The sequence below is a fragment of the Felis catus genome, chromosome D3, assembly GCF_018350175.1.
Source record: "Felis catus isolate Fca126 chromosome D3, F.catus_Fca126_mat1.0, whole genome shotgun sequence".
NCBI classification, from domain to species: Eukaryota; Metazoa; Chordata; class Mammalia; order Carnivora; family Felidae; genus Felis; species Felis catus.
The window spans coordinates 24546336-24566928 of NC_058379.1; the positions used below are offsets into that span (position 1 = coordinate 24546336).

Sequence of the window (20593 nt, forward strand, 5' to 3'; positions counted from 1 at the left end):
TTTTTTAACATTTAGTAATTTTTGGGAAACCGAGAAGGAGTGTGAGCAGGGGAGGGGCAGAGAGAGAGGGAGATACAAATCTGAAGCAGGCTCCAGGCTCTGAGCTGTCAGCACAGAGCCCAACTTGGGGCTCAAACCCACAAACTGTGAGATTATGATCTGAGCTGAAGTTGGATGCTTAACTGACAGAGCCACCCAGGCACCCCAGCTTTGTTTTTTTGTTTTTTTGCTTTTTTGTTTTTGTTTTTGTTTTTGTTTTCAACATTTATTTATTTTTGGGACAGAGAGAGACAGAGCATGAACGGGGGAGGGGCAGAGAGAGAGGGAGACACAGAATTGGAAGCAGGCTCCAGGCTCTGAGCCATCAGCCCAGAGCCCGACGCAGGGCTCGAACTCACGGACCGCGAGATCGTGACCTGGCTGAAGTCGGATGCTTAACTGACTGCGCCACCCAGGCGCCCCAACCCCAGCTTTGTATTGAATAGTGTTTGCATGGTATATCTTTTTATATCTTTTTACTTTTAACTTACCTGTTTCATTTTATTCAAAGTGAATCTCTTGTAGAAGCATTTAATTGGGTCATGTTTTTTAATTCCATTCTGTTGATGTCATGTTTAGACCATTTATATTTAATATAATTATTGATACCTGTTGATTTATGTATGTCATATTAATATTTGTTTTGTTTTTCAATTTACATTACTCTGTTTTCTCTTCCTTCTTTTGGGTTACTTGAACTTTTTTTAAAAACCTATTGTAATGTATCTCTTATATCTTTGACTAGATCTCTTTTTATAGCTCTTTAATGGTTGCTCCAGAGATTATAATATACATACTTTTCACAGTCTGCAAGCTCTATACTATTGATATTTTATTAATTCAAGTGAAATGTAGAAATCTTACCACCATGGAGTGACCTTTCCCTCCACCCTCATCTTGCATTTGTCTTGTATACTGCATCTACATACATTAAGATTCCATCGAACAGTGTTAGGAGAAGAATAGTCTATTATGTTTACTCAGACATTTAATATTTGTTACTCTCCCTTCTTCCCTGATGTTCCTTGTTTCCTTCTGGTATCATTTCCCTTCTGTCTGAATAAGTTTCTTTAACAATTATTTTAGTGTAGGTCATCTATTAATGAATTCTCTTACTTTTTATATCAGTTATATATTGCTGAATAACAAATTCCCAAAAATTTAGTGGCTTAAACAATAAAAATTTATTATCCCACCACTTCTATGGGTCAGGACCCTGGCATGGCTTAGTTTGGTCCTCTGTTTCAGAGTCTGTCTTGAGGCTGTAATCAAAGTATTAGTTACAGTTGAGGTTTTGTCTAAATGCTTGACTGGAGAAGAATCCATTTCCAAGCTTACCTGATTATTGGCAGCATTTATTTCTTTTTAGCCTGTTGGACTGAGAGTCTCAGCTCCTTCCTGGCTGTTGGCCAAACACCGTGCTGGATTACTTGCCATGTAGTCCTCCCCAACATGGCTGCTTACCTCAGCCATGTACAAACCAAGAGGCAGTAGAAGTTAGAGTCTTATATAACATAATCACAGAAGTGACACCCATCACTGTGCCATATTCTGTTGGTTAGAGGAAAGTCATAGGTCCTACCCACCCTCAGGGAGGGGATAGATTGCATAGGCATGAACAAGAGAGTATGTCTGTAACCTCCAGGTGCCAGTTTTCCTTCATCTGAGAATGTTTTTATTTCACTATCGTTTATGAAGGATATTTTCACTGGACATGGAATTCTAGGTTGGTCATTCTTTTTTTTTTTTTCAACATTTAAAAAATAAATTTCCATTTCCTTCTGAGTATCCACGGTCTCTGATGAGAAATCCTCAGTTGTTTGAATTATTATTTTCCCTATGCATAATGCATATTTTATCTCTGGTTGCTTTCAAGATTTTTTTTTCTTTGTCTTTAGTTGTCTGCCATTTAATATGATGCATCTGGTCATGCATTTCCCTTGGTTTATTCTGTTTGTGGTTCACTCAGCTTCTTGATCTGTAGATTTATGTCTGACACCAAATTTGGGAAATTTTCATTCATTATTCCCTCCATGTTTTTCTGCTGTACACTCTTTCTCCTCTCATTCGTGGGCTCTGAATACATAAACGTTAGGTCTTTTGGTATAGAACCACAGGTCCCTTGGGTTTGTCCATTTTACAGAAAACAAAACAAAACAAACACAACTCTTTTTTTTTCTATTGATCAGATTGGATCATCTCTATTGCTTTTCTATCTTTAGGTCCATCGATTTTCTTCTCTTATCTCCATTCTGCTATTGAGCCCCTACTGTGAGGTTTCATTTCAGTTATTTGTTTTTAGTTCCAAATTTTTCATTTGCTCCTTCTTTTAAAAAAAAAATATTATTATTAAGTAGGTACCATGCCCAACATGGGGCCTGAACTCACAGCCCTGAGATCAAGAGTCATGTGTTCTATCAACTGAGCCAACCAGGTGCCCTTCATTTGCTCCTTCCTAATAGCTCATGTGCTTTGTTGAGATCTTCTTTCTTGCCGTCTTTGCAAGAGTCTTGCCCTTATGTGTAGCACTTTTAAATAGTTGCTTTAAGGTCTTTGGCAAACAGTTCCAACATTTGTGTTATTCTAGCACAATTCCAAAAGGCATCTGGTGATTGCTTTTTCCCCTGCAAGTTGAGATTTTCCTAGTTATCCAGATGCTGAGTAATTTGGGATTATATCCTGGACATTTTGAATTATGTTATTGAATTGTGTTAAACTCTGGGTCTTGTTTGACTCCTATGGAGGATATTGGTGTTTTTGTTTAGGTAGGCAGTTGGGATTCAGGTCATAAGCTGTGACCAGCTTTCATTGTAAATTCCATTTTCAAAGTTTTTACCATGCTCCTCAAGTCTGCCCCACAGGTGCACTGTTCAGTGGCCTGTTCAGGAACTGGGCAGCGGCCCATCTTGTGTTTAGGTTCTCATAATCTTTAGGGTCAGATCTACACATGTGCAACTTGGGGTGAATCCAGGAATTCATAAACAACTATATGTGTTCCCTTTCCTCAATCCTTACCTGTGTTGTCACCAGTGGTTTTCAATTCCCCAGGGCTCTTCTTTTTGGCCCACTCATCAAAAAGCTGGAGCTTTATTTACACTGTCACCCCACCCCTTCGCTACACCTTTCCTGCAGGGCCTTTCACATCATGGACCGAGGGTCAGGGGGAGAAAGGAAGAGAAAAAGCAGAGGGGTTACCCTGCCCTTATGGGGCCACATTTCCTCTGGTTACACCCAAAGTTTTCCTTTCCCTTAGAGTTGGACTCCTTCCCGCCCTCGCTGCTGCTCTCACTGCCACTACTAACTCAGGAACGTTTGTGGCCTGGAACATGAGAACAGAGATGAGAGAATAAGAAAAGGGGGTGGCTTTTTTCTGTTCTCTCTGAGTAAGAAATATAGGGCTCCTCCCAGAGCTTTGTCTGTTCCCACTGATGCCCACTTCTGTGTTTTGGGCTGCATGGAGACCTGGCTGAGGGATTCCAGAGACAGAACAATGTGAAGCTCACTATTGATTTGGTGGCACTTTAGTTTCTGGTCTTCTTCCCCAATCTGCCTGATATTATTTACTTTTCACATTCCTCAGATAGCTGTTTCATGCAGTCCATCCATGGTTTAGAGTTGTATCCAGCAGGAAGGATGGGGTGGAATGTGCTTACTCTGTTTTACCTGGAGCCAGAACCCAGTATAGCAGGATATTTGTAAAAAATACTTAGGAACATTTGTTGAGTGAACAAATGAATGAGGCATCAGAGAGTTGATCCTGACCTCTCCCCTGAGCACCAGACCTGGATTTCCATAGCCTACAGGCATTCTGGAAGGAAGTGTCTAAATAACTGAGTCAACATCTGTATACTTGGCGTCACCAACTACCCTTCTTGTCTGCATGTTCAGCATGTCCAAACTGAACCCACTCCTCTTCCCCCTGAGACCAACTTCTACTTTCAGTTTCTCCATTTGCCACCAGTTGCCCATCCGCCATATTTTAACTGCTACTTGTCCCTTCTGTGAGTTGCCCAGGCAAATAAGTTCTCTTTCTAGTAACATTTCTCCTGTCAGTTTAACCTTGCCACCCTAGTTCATATGTCTGGACTAACGGGGCTGGCCCAACCACAAGACAAGCCAGAACCATGTTGGTGACAATATAGAGAAACAAAAGTCGGGGGAGCCAGCCCAGACAGTCTGTTTCTACAGGGAACAGAGACTTAGAGCAGAGGAAGGAGCTCCTATCAAGATTTCAGAGCCCAGAGCTCTATGGAAAACTCGCCTCACCTGGCTTGTCGAAGCGCAGGCACCTTAATGTATTAGCACAGTAGCTCCCAAGAATGGGGCTTCTGGTGGGTTCCTGGGGCTGATCAGGCTTCAGTGAGCTTAACCCTGGGCCTTCAGGGCTGCTTCTGAGTGGGTGCTGGTAATAGCCACCCAACTACCCCACATTCTCCTCTCTGGGCCAGTTGACTGTCTCCCAAAACAGCAGCCCTGAGCCCATCACCCCATGTTCAGAGGCCTGGGCTGACAGTTCTCAACTGCCTTCCAAGTTCCAAGCCCTCCACCATGTATTCCTCCTCCTCTGCCACTCGTACCCTCTGCTCCAGCTCAGCTGGACTATCTCCTTGGCCCCAAAGAGCCCCCACACTACCTTGTCTCCACACCTTTGCTCATCCCACTTTCTGTGCCAGGAAGCACTCCCCCAAGTCTTTACCTACCAAAGTTATATTCTTCAAGATGCCTCTCGGCTGCAGCAGATTCTTTTATGCCCTCCCTGTCTTGGTCGTAGGCTGGTACCCTCCATGTGCTCCTTCATAAGCCACCTGAGCCGGTAGCCTCTAGTCATACGAGCTTATAAGTGCCTTGAAGACAGGTGTGGTGTGACCCTCCTCTGTTTAGCCTCTGCAGTCCTTGCACATGGGTCCTGCCCAGTAATCTGTGGAGTCAGAGTGAATGGAATCAGACTAGGTGCCGTGCCATCTCTAGAAGGTCTCTCAGAGAGATGGGGGGTGGCGATGGTGACCGTGACACAAAGGCACTCTTGGGATCCCTGCTGTAGAGACGAGGCTTGTTTTGTAAATGGAAGATTCCTTTGTCTGTGACATCGCCTGTTTGTTTTTCCCTTCGGTGTTAATACTCTGAAGGGTCAGAAAATAGGAAACAACCCCATTAAGCATGAGATTCTGAGGGCTCTGTCTGCGGCTGACAGCAAGAGTGGAACTGCAAGATAATGGAGGCTGATACTGGTTCCGGCCAATTCTTCTCCCTTTTGCAAAGCACCGAATGACAAGCAGATTTCTCAGCTCCAAGCAGGCAGTCGCATTCAGATGATGAATGTGTCCCTGGACAGAGGAGCTTGTTGAGTGATATTTACCAGGGTCTCTGTGAAGGGCCCTCGGCCCCCAAGGGAGCATTTCAAACCTTCAGCTGCTCGCCTGTTCAGCTGCTGCCCGTGGGCGGAGAGAGGAATTAAACCTCACTCCCTGCTCTCCAGCAGGGTGGAAGCCAGGGTGATTTGTTTAGGTGCTCAGATGGTTCCTGCTTTCTCTTGCTTCCCATATTCACCCCTGCCCCCACCTAGCCAAACGCCAGCTGGGAGTGACAGGCCTGGAGCCTTAGAGGGGAGAGGCTGAGTGGGGAAGGAGACACCTAAGACCTGGGTTCACGCCTGGCTCTACCACTTGGGGCTCCTTGGCCAAGTTCCTTGGCTTCTCTGAACTCAGTCTCCTCAGAAGTAAGTTGGAGACAAGAAGAGCCACGTCACAGACAATAAAATGGGAAATACTTTGCATATTAAAAAGTGCTCTCTGGCTTGCGCCATTCATTCATTCACCAGTTTCTTGTTGCATACTCATTGCATGCCAGGCCCTGTGCTGGCTTTGAAGTGCTGTCCAGATAGTGTGCACCCGGAAGGAAAGCGGGCTAATGGCTGTACCAGCTGTTGGCATGGTTCTGGGGTGAAGCCGAGTAGCTGGCCCGCAAAGCATACCTCTGTGCTGTCTTTGAAGACTGCTCCACTTTTGACACCTTTAGGGCTTCAGTCCTTGGGAACCTTTCCCAGGGACCAGGCCTTTGCACGACCTTCTGTAAGGAACATGGCTGAATCAGGGCTCTGGTGCCTAATTACCGGCTGTTAGTGTGGGTTCTCCAGAGAAATGGAACGAATAGGGCAACACACACACACACACACACACACACACACACACACACTCAAGAAATTGGCTCACATGGTAAGGAAGGCCGAGAAGTCCCAAGATCTGCCATCAGCAAGCTAGGGACTTAGGAGAGCCAATGGAGTAAGTTCCAGTCTGAGTCCAGGCCTGAAGGCAGGAGAAGACTAATGGCCCAGCTTGAAGACAGTCAGGGAGAGATGGAATTCTCTCTTAACTCAGCCTCTGTGTTCTGTTCAGGCCCTCAGCGGATTGGACGGGGCTCCCACACGGTGGCCAGGGCAGTTTGCTTTCCTCAGTCTTCAGATTCAGATGTCAACCTCATCCAGAAACACCCCCACAGATACACCCAGAGTCATCCCGGAGGGACCCAGTCAGGTTGGCCCATCACACCAGGCTTAACATTCACACAGAGCATTCAGGCTCTTCGGGCAGCTTCTCACACTGTGTGGCTCCATAACGACCCAGTGAGGGGCTCATTGCCCTTCCTGTCATGACATTCTGATGTCACAGGTTCACCAGCCTGTTTTAAGCAGGTCAAGTTCACCTTAAACCCACGTGTTGATGTGCAGAGCCTGTTCCCTCTGGATGCCGGGATGCCCATCCCTCTCTAGGCCCCACTTCTGCAGCATTGAGAGGTTTGTGCCTGGCGGCTGTCTTCTTCCTCCAGGGCCCTGATGCCCTCCTCTCTTCCACCCTGGTTCTTAGTCAGCAGGAGACCTCAAACAGAGTCATTGTCTGGGCAGCACAAAGTCTGAGTGTGACTCTTATGCTAAGGCGGGCAGGCAGGGCTGCTGTATCAGCCTCAAGGCCCTGTGAGGTGTGGCGACACCTGTAAGGTGTGAGGGGGACGGGCTCCAGATGGGCAGCGCTGCCTCTGATGCACTCACTCCTTCGCCCACTTTCTGGGTCACGTTGGGCCACAAGTACTCAGCGTTTACAGCTCATAAGCTTTTTGTCATTTTAATCGTGCTGATGAATCGAGGCACTCCTGGGTATTTCTGTTTATTTAAAACCCATTGTAGATGTTCTATTGCAGTCTGTCACAGGGGAAATATGAATTTATTAATTTGAAAATTGTAGTCTCCTCATGATGAGCTTGCCAAATGGGCCCCAATCAGCAACGCTTCTCAAGCCTCCATTTCAAACAGTGCCCGCTCTGCCTGGCATTATAGCCACTTGTACGTGTATCCGTCTCCTTGCGGGGAAATTGCCTTTTCAGGCCGCGTGTCCCGTAGGCCCGGCATGGTGCCTGGCGCACGTGAGGCTCTCAGTTACCATTTCTGGAATGGGCTAGACCGGAACGTGGGTTGGGGAGTTTGCACACCGCCACACCCACCCGGGCTCTGCTCCGGCTGTTGAGCGCTTTCGGGTGTCTGTTGGATGCCGGGAGTGCGACACTGGTTCAGGCACAGCATCTACTGTCGATAGAGCTCACAGCCGAGTTGGGGCGACAGCCAGCAACGACCAACCACAGTGCATCTCGAGAAGCCCTAGATGGAGGAGGGAAGAGGGCCACAGGGACACCGAGGGGGCACTGGGTGATGCCGCCTCGGGGAGGCCCTGAGTACCAGGCCTGCGCGGGGCAGGGAAGTGGCACGGGCCCTCGAGCAGACTTCCACAGCTGAGCGCGTCTTTCTCCGACTGGCTGACCCTGCGATTTCCCTTGCAGGCCCTGTGCCAGCAGTGAGACAGAGAGCGAAGCCGGAGACCTCACGGACCAGCAGTTTGAAGAGATGAACAACAAGCTCAACTCGGTTACCGACCCCACTGGCTTTCTGCGGATGGTTCGCCGCAATAACCTCTTTAACAGGTGCGTGCGGGCTCTGTCCTCCAGCCCGGTTGCAGGATCGCGCTGACGCTCCTTCTGGCCGTTTGGGCTTCTGGCCCGTGTCATGAGTTTCCAATGAGTTTCCACAGCCCCGCGCTCGTCAGGGCCTCGGGGCCACAGCAGCACCTCTGGGTCGAGCGAGGAAACAGTGACAGGCTAGATGTGAGAATCTGCGTTTGTGTGGGACGGGAGGCCCCTCTTCATGTAGCAGAGAGCCACCCGGCCGCCCGAACAGCAGGCAGAAGCCACACAGAGCAGAGCCACCTACTTCTGGGCCACTTTTGTCAGTAACCTGTGGGCCAGACGCCGGAGATTGAGGGGAGCCACGGAGAGCAGGGATGCCAGCCTTCCTGGGGGAGAACTTGTCCAGACCCCAGCCCACCCATCCACCCTGAGACCCAGTCTCTCCAGTACTTGACCAAATAGGGCTTGAAACTGCCAACCCGCACACCCCCATCTTTTCATCATGGGTAATAACCGAGCTACATCCAGATAAACGGGGGCAGGCAGTTGGGTGGTGAGGGGCAACTGTCCCGTTTTCATTTGGTTGCCCAGCCACAGCCAGATAAACTTTTCCAGAAAGACATCCCAGACACTTGGGTCCCTGCCACAGCCTTGACTTTAAAGGGCAGCAGGTCGAGCCTGGAACGCAGGAGGGAAGTGACTGTACCCTGCCTGGCGGCCCTGCTCTGTGGGCTGTGGTGTGCCCTGTCCGCTCCTGCTGCAGGCCCTGGTTTCCTCCCGTTATTGTGCTGTCGGGGTGACAAATGTGTGTTTACTTTCCCAGGGGCTTGCTGAATGGGATGGAAGCCAAGGGCCAGGGATGTAGGAATTCGCAGCTTGGTTGAAGGAGACCACAACTTTAAGCTGGTTCATTGCCCCGTCCTTTTAGTTTCGTGTAGGGACATGGCCAGGTGGGAGGAGGCAGGGGACCGGGCCTGGGCTCATGTCCCCTTCTGCCAGGGTCTCCGCCTGGGAAGCAGGTGACTCTTGACTGCCAGGTGTGGCCATCGTGGTTGGGGACCACGGCGTGAAGGGCTCGGGTTCTGCTTTTGCCGCTCGCCAGCTGTGTGAACACTGTCAGGCTGTTTCCTCATCACCGGAATGGGGACAGGCTTTCTACCTTGAAGGGTTCCCTTAACACGGGTACTAAAGGAGCTAACGTATAAATAACATATTGACGGACTTCCTAATGCATAGGAGGTGCCATACACCTGCTGGGTGTACTGTTTTGAGTAAAGTGGGAAGGACAGTGCTGAGCTTGAATTCCTAAGATAAGGTGGAGGGATAAACTTGGGAAGGGATGAGATTTGCGTGCAGCAAGTGGGGGCCACCTAGGGCTGTGGCCTCACCTCCTCTTCCCCTTCCTCTTCCAATGGCACCTCATGTCTTTCACGTGAGAGAATGCCAAAGGCAGGCCATCAGGCATCCGTGGCGGCCTGATCACAGGCCCACCAGCGGTCGGGAGCCCCTCGTCCGGGGCTTTAGGCGTATGTTAGAAAGGGGTCAGACCAGGTATACCTGAGATCCTAGTTCATCATCCCTGGGTGTGAAGTGGTGTGAATTGTGGATCATGGAGCTGATCGTTTGGGAAAATGGTTTTTGTCCTTCAGATCTGTTCTAACATGGGTCCTATGAGCACAATCAGTACTATGGATTAATTTGTGGGTTCATTTAAACAATGCAATCTCAGCCTCGGGCTGGGTGGGGAGCCTGGGCCTCACTGCCCACTGCTCTACGCTTAGTTCCCTCAGCAGCATCCACAGATACTTCCAATCCTCACCTTCTAGAGGTTTCTGAGGGCAGATTGCATGAGGGAGACAGCCTGTGTTTGTTCAGCTTCCACGTAGCAAGCCCATGAGGCCTAGGACAGTTTGCCATGCCAGGTCCCCTCTGCCGCCCCCCCCCCCCCGATGCACCCGGGAAGGAGGCTCTGGCTTTCATCCAAGGGGAGTAGAGCTAAGGGAGGGACCACAGAGGCCAAGGTGTCCTTGTCAGCTGGAGCAGCGCAGGCCCTTGCGTGCATCCAGTCCAGCCTTGCATTTCACAGCTGAGGGGCACACGTGGGCCAGGGGCTGGAGACCTGCGCAGGAGCAGTGCCAAAGCTGGATTTCAGGTCACTCTTCCCAGCTGCTCTGCCAGCCCGCACCCCCCACACATTCCTTGCACCTCGACGGCTGCCGTGTGCCCTGCCCTGGGGTCCCAGGCCTTCCTCTCTGCCCCTTACATGTCCAGCAATGTCATTGAGGAGGTGAGCTGGTTTGTCTCTGAACAGAAACGGCTAAGAAGTGGCTTTTCTGCAGACGCCTGATCCTGACTAAGGGCTTGCAGAGTGCTCCCTTCCCCACTCTCCCCGCCCCACCCCCCAGGAGCCCACAGAGGTGAAGTGGAGGCAGCCATGTGTGTGGGGCCTTGTGCACTGGGGCAGCACCAGCTCCCCTCCCCGGGGCTCTCCGGCTCGGTGATTCGTGGGCTCTTTGGCCTTTTTGTTCCGGGATGGTTTGCTGGCCTGGTTTGGCAACGAGGCTGCCACGGCTGGTGCAAGTCACGTGAGACCTGGCATCAGAGTCTTCTCTCTTGCCTCCCCAGGACTGGCTCTTTGTTCTGTCTTTGAGTTTGAGGTCTCCATACCCACTGTTTTTCTTGTTGCCTGTGAACTTTGGTAGAAAACACTGCTTGAGCTCAGGGCAGGGACCACTAATGAGAAAAAAGGAGGACTCTTCTCTTGTTTAGCACCCTGACCCTGGTGCTGCGGGCCTCAGAGAGGACGGAGCTGCAGGACGGAGCTGCAGGCCTCAGAGAGGCTGCCCCTTATCCTGCAGAGTGTTCTGGAACTTATGCTGAAGACTGGAAGGCCAGTGCCCGTGTGCGTGTGGCGGGGGGTATGTGTGTATGAGGAGTGTGTGTGCACGCGCGTGTATACACGTGTGTGCACATACACGCACACACATATGTGGGGCCAAACCTGGGAGCAGTCGGATCACAATTGCTACAGGAAAGCGGAGGAAGAATTGGACAGCTTTCGACTGCATAATGGATTCAAGGTCCAAGGGCAGTGCCTTGGCATTGAAGGTGCACCCATCCAGGATCAATGAGGACAGGTCTCCCAGAGAGGAATGTCCTCCTTTCTGTTGCTACCATTGGTATAGTGTGCACCATATGTCTTTACTTTTCCACATGTATGGCTGTGTGTGACACGGTGTGCCAAGGGGCTTCCCTGTTGTCCAGAGATGAGTGGCGACAGCCTAAACAGTGGACAAAGAAGTGTTAAGTATCCTCATTCTAGAGATAGGCACCAGGGCCTTCCTTCAGGTCTCTGCAACCTCTAGCCAGCACCCTAGCCACACACCCACTGCCTCTAAAAGAAGACAGGTAGGGGAATTGGCAAGTGAGGGTCCTGGGCCTGGTCTGAGTGCCCCAAGAGAGTCCCTCACAAAGGCTGGGTTCCTGTAAAGAAGAGGAGAGGTGTCACCATCCCATAGAAACCAGCCCCCTGTGACTGTCGGGGCAGGAAGAGGAGAGCCTAAAGGAAGGCCTGGGCAAGAGTGGGCAGGCCATGGTGTGGTCTGCACGGCCATATCTAGTGTGGCTCTGGCACAGGCCTTTTCCAATAGGTATATCATGTGGACTCGGCCACTGAGGGGCTGCCTGCTGGGCAGAGGACCTCAGCAATGAGTCACGGGCTGTGCAGCCTGGGGCAGCACTGGGGGACTGCCCCCCCCCAGATCTGACTGCCCCATGTTGGGGACAGGGAGTCACCTGGAGGGGCATCAACAGCACTTGATTCCTCCCCCACCCCCGCCCTCAACCCCAGAGAGTCAGGCCTTGGCAGTGGGGAGGGAGGAGGGCTCCAGAGCCTGCCCTGCCCTTCAACTTCATGAGCAAAAGCCTGGTCTGCGGGGGAGGTGAGATGGGATGAGATGTGCACTGGACAAGAGGCTGGGGACCACTTCTGCCCCAGATTCCTAGAGGCCTGGGGAAGAGCAGGGACCGGAGAGGAATAAAGCTGACTCTGCAAGGTCAGCCCAGTCAGTACACCGGAGAGTGCACAAACCCGTGTTTCTCTGCATCTGTGTCATGCATGGGTCTGCATGGACATGTGCTTACAGTTCTTTATAAGCATCCATATCACACCTGCCTCTGGCACCTCCCCGAAGCAGGCCGCAGCAGTGCCACCAAGGTCTGCAGCAGACTGGGAGGTCCCGTACAGACGGTGTTCTGGTTATGCCTGTGTTCTGTACGCCTGGACATTTTTCTGTGGTGCAGCAGAGTGAGGGGTGGGGGAGGGGACTTAGGGCTCTGGGGCTAGGCAGACCTGGATTTGGGAACTTTTATTAGTGGGTGACCTTGAGCCTTTTATTTTTCCATCTGGAAAATGGCGATGACAGTGGGAGTTGTCAGGAGGATGCCATCAGTGTGGTGATAGAAAGACAGATCTGCTGTGTAGTAAGCAGTTTCTTTCTCTCCCCACCTGGGTCTGAGGCTCCTATGGCACCAAAGGCCCATTTTGTGTGTGTGTGCGTGGCGGTTGAGGCGGGGGGTGGTGAACTGACTCTCCGCCCCAGAACCTGACTGGATAGCTTGATGCTTCCTTCCCTTACAGCCTCTCTCTGTCCCCCAAATACCAGAAAGACTGAATAAACGATGCAGACCCAATGAAATGTCTGTTATAGCCACAGCCCCGACCTTGAGCCTCGAGGTTCCAAACTCGCAGCTTCTGGCTGGTGTCCCGCCAGCCCTGCCCTCTGCTCTTTGGTGGTGGCCCTGTGACTCTGGGCCAGGACTCTATTCTGCTCTCTTGCTGGCTCCAACAAGGGGGCTGAGCGTTCTCCCCAACTCTGAGCTGGGCCAGCCCCTCTGTGTCTCCCCCTGCCCAGAGGCCTTCCTGCCAACAGCTGTGGCAGAGGTGGGTCTCGTCACCGGGCCTCAAGCAGGAGCCCCTGTCCTGGCGTCCAACTGAATGGTAGGCACCGCTAGCCAGCCCTCCTCGAGGCCCCTGCCTGTCCAGTTCCCCTGCCGCGAGGCATCTGCCAGGTTAACACATGGGCCCCCCCACGCCCCAGTCTGTGCTTCTCCGCAGGCGGCACATATACAAGTAAGGTGCCACTGTGACATCTGGAATGCTCTACCAGAAGTCACTGTACAGTGATGCCTACCGGGTAGTGACAAGTTTATTCAAAATGCGAAAGGATTCCCCGCAGGCTGCCCCTGACCATCAAGCTTACCAATATATAAGGCACAATTTAATTTATAAATAATGTTTTGTCACTCGTTTATTCACTTTCTTGTTCCAGGACTTACTTAAGACAGTTTTACCAAAATATACAAATGCCACCAGATCATAGAGAAATAAATGGAGGAGAACAGCATGAGAGAGGGAAAATAAAGGTAGAGGAAGGGGAATAAAAGTTATATATGGAACGTGTGCCAAAGCAGAGAGGTCAGCCCAGCCAGTGTTGGCCTGGCCCCGGCCCGACCCTGACCCAGACTTAGCGACTCACGGTCTGGTGTTAGCAGAGTCCTCAGGTGCTTCATATGGAAGTGCTGCTCCAACTTTGCCTGAAGCCCATGCCCAGTGCGGTGCTGAGGCTGAGCCTTCCTAGGGGCTCCTCCTACGTTCCCAGTAACCGCTAGGCTACCCCCCTGCCCGCACACCCCCTGGGGAGCTCTCTTCCCAAATGCAAGTCACTGCCAAGACCTGCCGGGTCAACCCTGTGACATTTATGGTCTACATCCCTCTGTCTGTTCCCACTGCCATGACCCTTCCTGGGGGCTCCCTGTCCCCCTGAGATGGCCATTTAATGCAGTCCTAGGGGCATGCTTGCAAGGTTGCCGTCACTCAGCAGTTAGTGGCCCAAGTCTCCCACCCTGTCAGCGCAGAGCTGGGCTTGGCCCTCCCGCCGTCTGAGCCCCCATTGCCCATGCTACTGCCCTCACCACCCACCCAGCCTGCGGGCCGCTGGTCTTCGCTGTCCTGCTCTGGCTGGAGCTCATGTCCTGAATAATCACCTTCTCTCTTGGGGCCCCAGGGGACTGAAGTGGCAGGGTTTGGTCTTTGAGTCCTCATGGCCCGGCCTTGCCATCATTCCCACCTCCCACCCCATTCTCCAGTACCCTCTGTCCTAACCTAAAGGGACCCTGGCCCTGCCCCTTCTCACCTCAAGACCTTGACTTGGGCACGGGACATGGCCAGGGAAGGCTTTCCCCTGAGGTGCTGTCTCCAGCAGCCCTTTTCACAAATCCATCTTGGGTTGCCCTAACTAGAATACTTTTCTCCTTCTCTGAAATTCTCTGGCACTCTATCTGTCGAGAAAGGAGCCACCGCCTTTTGCCTTGTGTTTTAGTTATGGATATCCGTGTCCTGTCACGACCCAGGCCCCATGCTCCTCCAAGGCTGGATCATATCTGATTTCTCTCTTTATCCCCCGGGGCACCTCACCACCTGCCTTATGTTCAGTGGGTGCAGGTACTTGTTTATTTGTGGAAGGAAGGGAGGGAGGAAGGTAGGAAGGAGGGTGGGAGGGAGGAAGGAAGAATGGGTAGAAGAAGGAGAGAAGGAAGGGAGGGAGGGAGGAAGGAAGGAAGGAAGGAAGGAGGGAAGGAAGGAAAGAAGGAAGGCAGGCCAGCCAGGATTGAGACAGACATTAACTGCTAACAATAGTGATGATGATGATAGTGGTGAATGCCTGTTGGTTACTTCCCAACACTGTGCTTAGGGCTTTACATGTATTATCTTAGTCAATCCCTACAACAGCCTTGAGGGGTACAATTGCAACCCCTTTTTACAGATGAGGGCCCTGAGGCTCAGAGAAGCTAAATTAGTTGCCCAAGGTCCCGCAGCTAGTAAGTAACAGAGGCAGCATTAGGATCCACATCTGTCAGTCTCCAGAGACAATGCTCATGTCCCCAGATCACCGCCCATCTAACACCCCTACCACATGATCACTGCCTTTGCTTGAACTCCTCCAGTGACAGGGAGCTCACTACCTCCGGAGGTAGTACTTTCTGTCTTTGGACGATACTAATATGGCCCTGGAGGTTCTTTATGAGCTAGTAGGTGAGACTTCATAGGCTTGTTAGGTGCAGGGGAGGCAGACAGGTTTGACTCACAAACTGTGTATGAGGGCAAGGTCCTCTGGAGAAGAGTTTTCCTGCGTTGCGGGACACGCATCAGCTGGACAGGCCAGCACACACAGGATCATCTTTTCTTCTCTCCATCCCAGAGTACACGATAAAGCTGTCCCCCACTGACTGCCTGGCTTGGGCCATCTGTCCCGAGCGCTGTCTGTAGTCAGCGGGTAAAGCCCGTGCAAGCCTGGCCTGGGCATAAAGTTTTCCCAAGGCGACCATCTGCAGCTTTGGCCATGGAGCCTCATGCACGTTATGGCAAAGGACAGATGGCCACAGCAAAGCACCCCAAGTGGGCAGAGGCTGTGTCTCCCATGGGAGGGTGGGCCCAAGCCCTCTTGGTAGAGCTTTGTGCCACAGCCATTCACCTAGGCCGTGAACCTGCCCGCAAACCCAACATTCCAAGAGCAAGAGAAGAGAAGCCACGTGGAATCCCAGGCTGGTCCTTGAGCTAAAGAGGAGCCAGCATTGCTGGGAAGCCAGGGTCCCTGCCTGGGTGGGCCCACCCAGCCTCGTGGCTCTTCTCCTGAGGAGGGAGCCAGACCTGGTGAGCCAGCCACTTGGTAATTAAGGAGGTGAGTAGGCAGAAAGTGCTGACAGCTTATTGAATAAGTACTTAAAATGCATTTGACAGCCTTCATCTCCCAGAGGAGACAACCCTTCATGGGAGGATGTTCAGCAGGAGTCACTGAATGGTATCAGAGTCCTTTTTAAATTGAATTGAGGCATCTCTGGCTACTTGAATATAATGGATTTGCCAATTAATTTTTTCCACTAGTACCTTAAACCCCAGGTACTTATTCAAATCTCGGGCCGGCTCCCATCCCTCAGAAGACTCAGTTCAGCATTCAGAGTCCTGGAGGGGATTTTGAAGCATCCTGGGCAGGGCTGAGGGCAGGGAGGACGGAGCCACATGGCTCCGCTCACTGTCTGGTGGGGGCCTCTCCCAAGAACAGTGCTCGGCTGTGAGGAATTCCCCACTGACCAAGGTGGAGGGGCTCTCAAGGCCTGAGAGGAGCAGAGGCAGGACTCCCCCGGGGCCCAGGACAGGCCGCCTGACTTACCCTGCGGCTGTGAGCACAGAGAGTGAGCTGCCCAAAGTGGCCGTTAGAAAGTGAAAATGTGCGATGAAGACATCCCGAGAGGGTAAGGAGCCCTTAACCGAGCCGAGGAGGAAATACAGCTGAGAAAATGCGGCCGCACTTGCAGCAGGCTCCCCACTACGGGGAGCAGCCTCCTCCTCCTCCCTGCTCCCTGCACAGCCCTGACCAGGAGGCCAGGTCCGCTCACGGAGGGTCCCTGGAAACTGGTGCTCCATGCAGGGTCTGCCATGTGGGGGGAGAGGGCGCACTCCAGACGGAAGTTCGGGGCCTGAGATCAACACAGCTCTAGGCCTTGGGCTCCCCAGAGCACACAGGCCACCCCCCAGGCTGCAGGCTTCCTGTTGCCCGACCGCACTGAGGAGGGGCACCCACCCCAGAGGATGCCCCCCATCAGTTACTTCCCTTCCTGCTCCTCCCCTCCTCTCCCTCCTGCTGGTCCTGAAGATGCCAGGGCTGGGTGTGCCCTGTGGTGAGTGTTCCTGGTTCACCTTACTCCACAGCCCTCCATCCGGACAGACAGACAGGGGGGAAGGCCCCGAGTGTCTGGTGGGAAACATGGATGGGGCCCAGGAAGGAGGTGGGGAAGGACAATGTGCTCCATGGTGGCCTCAGCCCTCCTGCCTGCGGCCAGGCTGTAAGGCCACATATGCACACGCACACATTCTGGCCATCTCAGGCTTCGCTCCGTCTTCAGGGGATTGACGCTTCCTCCCTTCACTGATGCCCGTCCGCAGTCACCCTGGGTGACCAGTAAGCACACGCTGCTTGAGAGACTGAGCAGTGGATTTTCCTGGCACTTGAGGGCCAGAGCCCCAGCAGCGCTGGTTTGCCCTGGTTTGCCCCTCTGCCTTTTCATGAAATGGCAGCTTTCCTAGCGGCTCCCCTGTGCTCTGCCGGGGCCTCTTGCCTCCCCCGCAGAGGGAGTCCTGTTCACAGTCCGCCAGGGTCTGCCCTCGAAGGCCTGCCTGCCTCAGGGTCCAAGTGCACGTAGGGGAAAGCCAAAGCCCGTCTGTTCATACGCAGTGAAGGCTTCTGGTTGCACTCAGCTCTGGGTCGCTGGTTCCTGTCTCCGTGCCGCAGGGACAGTGGGACGGAATCTCCAGGCCCGGTGGCTCTGGCCGTTCCTGGAGTTGTCAAGCTTGAGCAGGAACCCATTTTAGTCTCTCTCGAGCAAGCGAGATCGGGCCCCTGCTCCCTTGTTTCCACCTGCTTGTTCTGCTCTCCATGTTTGGGTATGAAAGTGCGAGAGACCGATGTGTGTGGTGCGGTGGGGATGCCTAGCCCGCTCAGCCGTGTGCACAGTGACCTAGCTCCCCTCCTCAAATGGAGCCCTGACGGGAGGGGCGACTGGCTTGGTGCCCACACAGTGCCACGGTTTGGATGGGGACTTCCTCCCCCCACTGCCTCCCCTCATGCTGGGCTTGTTCACACCGGGCAGGCACACGTCCAGCCCAGACACAGCCACAGCCTGGGCTGCTTCGGCGTGTGTGAGCCCGAGCGCGTCCGAGCTCGCGGGGTCTTCTGCAGGCCCATCCCAGTTATAAATCGCCCTGCATGGGGAATAGATCTCTTCGTCCCTGAAGGGAGATTCATGAGCGGCGAGTGCCGCCCAGGCCGCCTGGTGTTTGTCATCATTCCCGAGACATAAACTACACCCCAATGCCTCTGCCCTCCCCGGTAGTGCTTCACACATCATCTCCAGCTCTGCATCCTGTGCGTGCAGAGACCCGGCAGCTTCCGCCTTGCCTGCCGGCCTCCCTGCTCCCTGGATCTGGGCTCGCTCCCTCTCCTTTTCCCACCACCACGCAGACAGCCATGCGGTGGAGAAAACGAATATTTCTCCAGGAGTAAATTAATAAAAATCATCTGAGGAATGAGCTAATAAAGACGGTGTGGTGTGAGAAAATCTCTGCTGAGAGTTAGGCTGTCAATTAGCCCCACGGGGTCCCTGGCAATAAACGGACAGGCCTTGAGGAAAGGGGGCCAGTGCCACCTGCTGGAGCTGCGCGGTGGTGCTGCCGTGAATCCCGGCAGCCTGGCCCCTCCTTGCAGATCCCAAAAAGCCCAGAGAAGCAGAGCAGCCCCCAGGAGAGGCTCCCGACTGTCAGCTGCCCAGCACAGACCCAGCAGCGGGGAAGGCGGGGGGCGGGGGGGGTGTCCAGGGGCAGGTGCAGGTTGGCAGGTCACTCAGTGTGAAAACCCCTCCCCCACCAGGTGGGAGGCCCACCTGGCCCCTGGCCTGCTCTGTGTCCTTGTACAGGTCTCTTACCTTCTGGGAGCCTTGGTTCCTCATCTGTAAAGGAGAGCAACCATGCCTCCTAGGACCCTGAGAGAGGCATGTGGACGTGGCCAGTCTGGCAGGTGCCTGGATGCACCCCTCCTATGGCTCACACTCCTGCCACCTGGGAATCGTCTGCATCTCAGTCAGCCCTCCCATTCTGATAAGTGGAAAGCATTTTTCTCTCTCTTAGAGTCAGATTTCTGAGGCACAGAGAAGTCAGCCAGCCTAAAAGGCCCCACAGAAGGCAAAGCAGTTCAGTAACCAAGGTCCCACCCCAGAGGACCCCCAGCCCACTCCATGGCCTCTCCTCTACCATGGTGGCCGCACCAGGGAAGAGGCAGGTGTGCCTGCAAGGAGGACGACAGGGGCGTACCGTCCCACACGCCCCTTCACACCCACCACCCACTGCCATCAGGGGCTCAGAGCCTGGGCACCCGCTGCCATTTGGCCGTGACTCTGAACCTCTCCCCGGGACGGGTGTCATACCAGGCGAGCACAGAGAGGGCTGCTGGGCTCTGGGCCCTGTCGGTCAGCACAGGGGCCAGAAAAGCCACCATCATCTCAGCAGTTTCCTAGACTGAGTTGATTTTTAATTTATTTTTTTTTTAAGTTTTTTTTTTTTTTTCAACGTTTATTTATTTTTGGGACAGAGAGAGACAGAGCATGAACGGGGGAGGGGCAGAGAGAGAGGGAGACACAGAATCGGAAACAGGCTCCAGGCTCTGAGCCATCAGCCCAGAGCCCGACGCGGGGCTCGAACTCACGGACCGCGAGATGGTGACCTGGCTGAAGTCGGACGCTTAACCGACTGCGCCACCCAGGCTCCCCGATTTTTAATTTATTATTAAGACTAGAAGAGACCCACAAGGACATTAGTCCAACCCCTTCGTTTTACAAGCGAGGAAAAGAGGGAGGTAGGAGAGTGACGTGCTTGCCAGAGTCCCATGGCCAGTAGGGGACAGAGGCCGCCGGGAGGTCTGCTGCTGTGGGTAAGCGTTCCCAGGCTCAGGGCTAAGGAGCCGCCTGCTTGGCTGTTTTGAATTATTGAATAGGCCTTTATGCAGATGTCTGGGCAAACGTACCCCAGTAAATAGCTGTGGGAGGTCACTGTACATATTGTGGTGAAAACAGAAGCAGCACATGAAGGGGGGGCTCGTTGGTTGCAGTCTACACAGGGTGGCAGGGGCACCACCACTGCCCCCAAGGTCCTGGCCTGCGACCCTCCCCGGGCCTGCACCTCAGGAGGGCCCTGGGGTCCACGGGGTGCTCAGTCGCTTTTGGCCTTGGTGTGCCGCCTTCCGATTCCTTCCCTCCCCCGGGCCAGCTTTCCGGCGGGGACCAGCACACACTGCTGCTGTCCAGGCATAGCCCGGTGTGGCGGGGGGGGGGGGGGGTGCCAGAGCAGGAAAGCAGCCGGCGGTCCTGCCTGCAGAGGGCACATGAGCCCCCCGCAGTGGCTGGCTCAAGCATGAGCAACAGTATGCCTCTCGTTCAGGGAAGGAAGGTCAAGAGGATTTACTTTGACCTCAAATTGTGGTTTCAGGTTGGTCAGTTTTTTTTCAAACACAAACTATTTTCTCGGCTTTTGGTTTTACTTTGAAAATGGTATCTCTAGGGATAGGTGCCTTCCACTGAATAGAAGCACAGGTCAGAGGCTTGATCTCTGGGGCTTCCTGCCTGACCTGTGTAAGAAGCCATGTGTTCAGGTGCAGGTGTGCCCGCCCAGGCTGGGCTGGCTGGGGTCAGTGCCCAGGAGCTGTTGCTCCAGAGGTGGCTCATCTGTGACCCAGCAGGCCTCGCGAGGGACCAGGGTAAGAGGCTGAGAGACGGCACTCCCGTGGCATCCAGGGGCAGCAGTCAGCAAGTATAGATGATGTGTGGGTGGGCTCGACAGCCTGGGAGAGAACAGGACATAGTCAGGTGCCCCAGGCAGGGTGGCTCGGCTGAGGCTCAAACATGGGGCGTCCGCTGCGGGTTTGTGTGACCTGGGGTGCCCAGGTCCTGGTTCTTGAAGAATCTGCGCTCCCTAGAAACAGATGCCCCAAGAGTGTGTCCCATG

At 53.3% G+C, this 20593-nt stretch overlaps 1 protein-coding gene across 4 annotated transcripts in view; it reads left to right on the top strand.

Annotated features, from left to right (window-relative positions):
* Positions 1 to 20593, top strand: part of TTC28 (tetratricopeptide repeat domain 28) — a 627778-nt gene that overhangs the window by 573135 nt on the left and 34050 nt on the right. For all 4 annotated transcript variants that reach the window (XM_023241623.2, XM_045042316.1, XM_045042317.1 and 1 more), the window contains one exon: positions 7864 to 8004. In XM_023241623.2, the coding sequence (XP_023097391.2) occupies positions 7864 to 8004 (141 nt within the window). The remainder of the gene's footprint in view (positions 1 to 7863; positions 8005 to 20593) is intronic.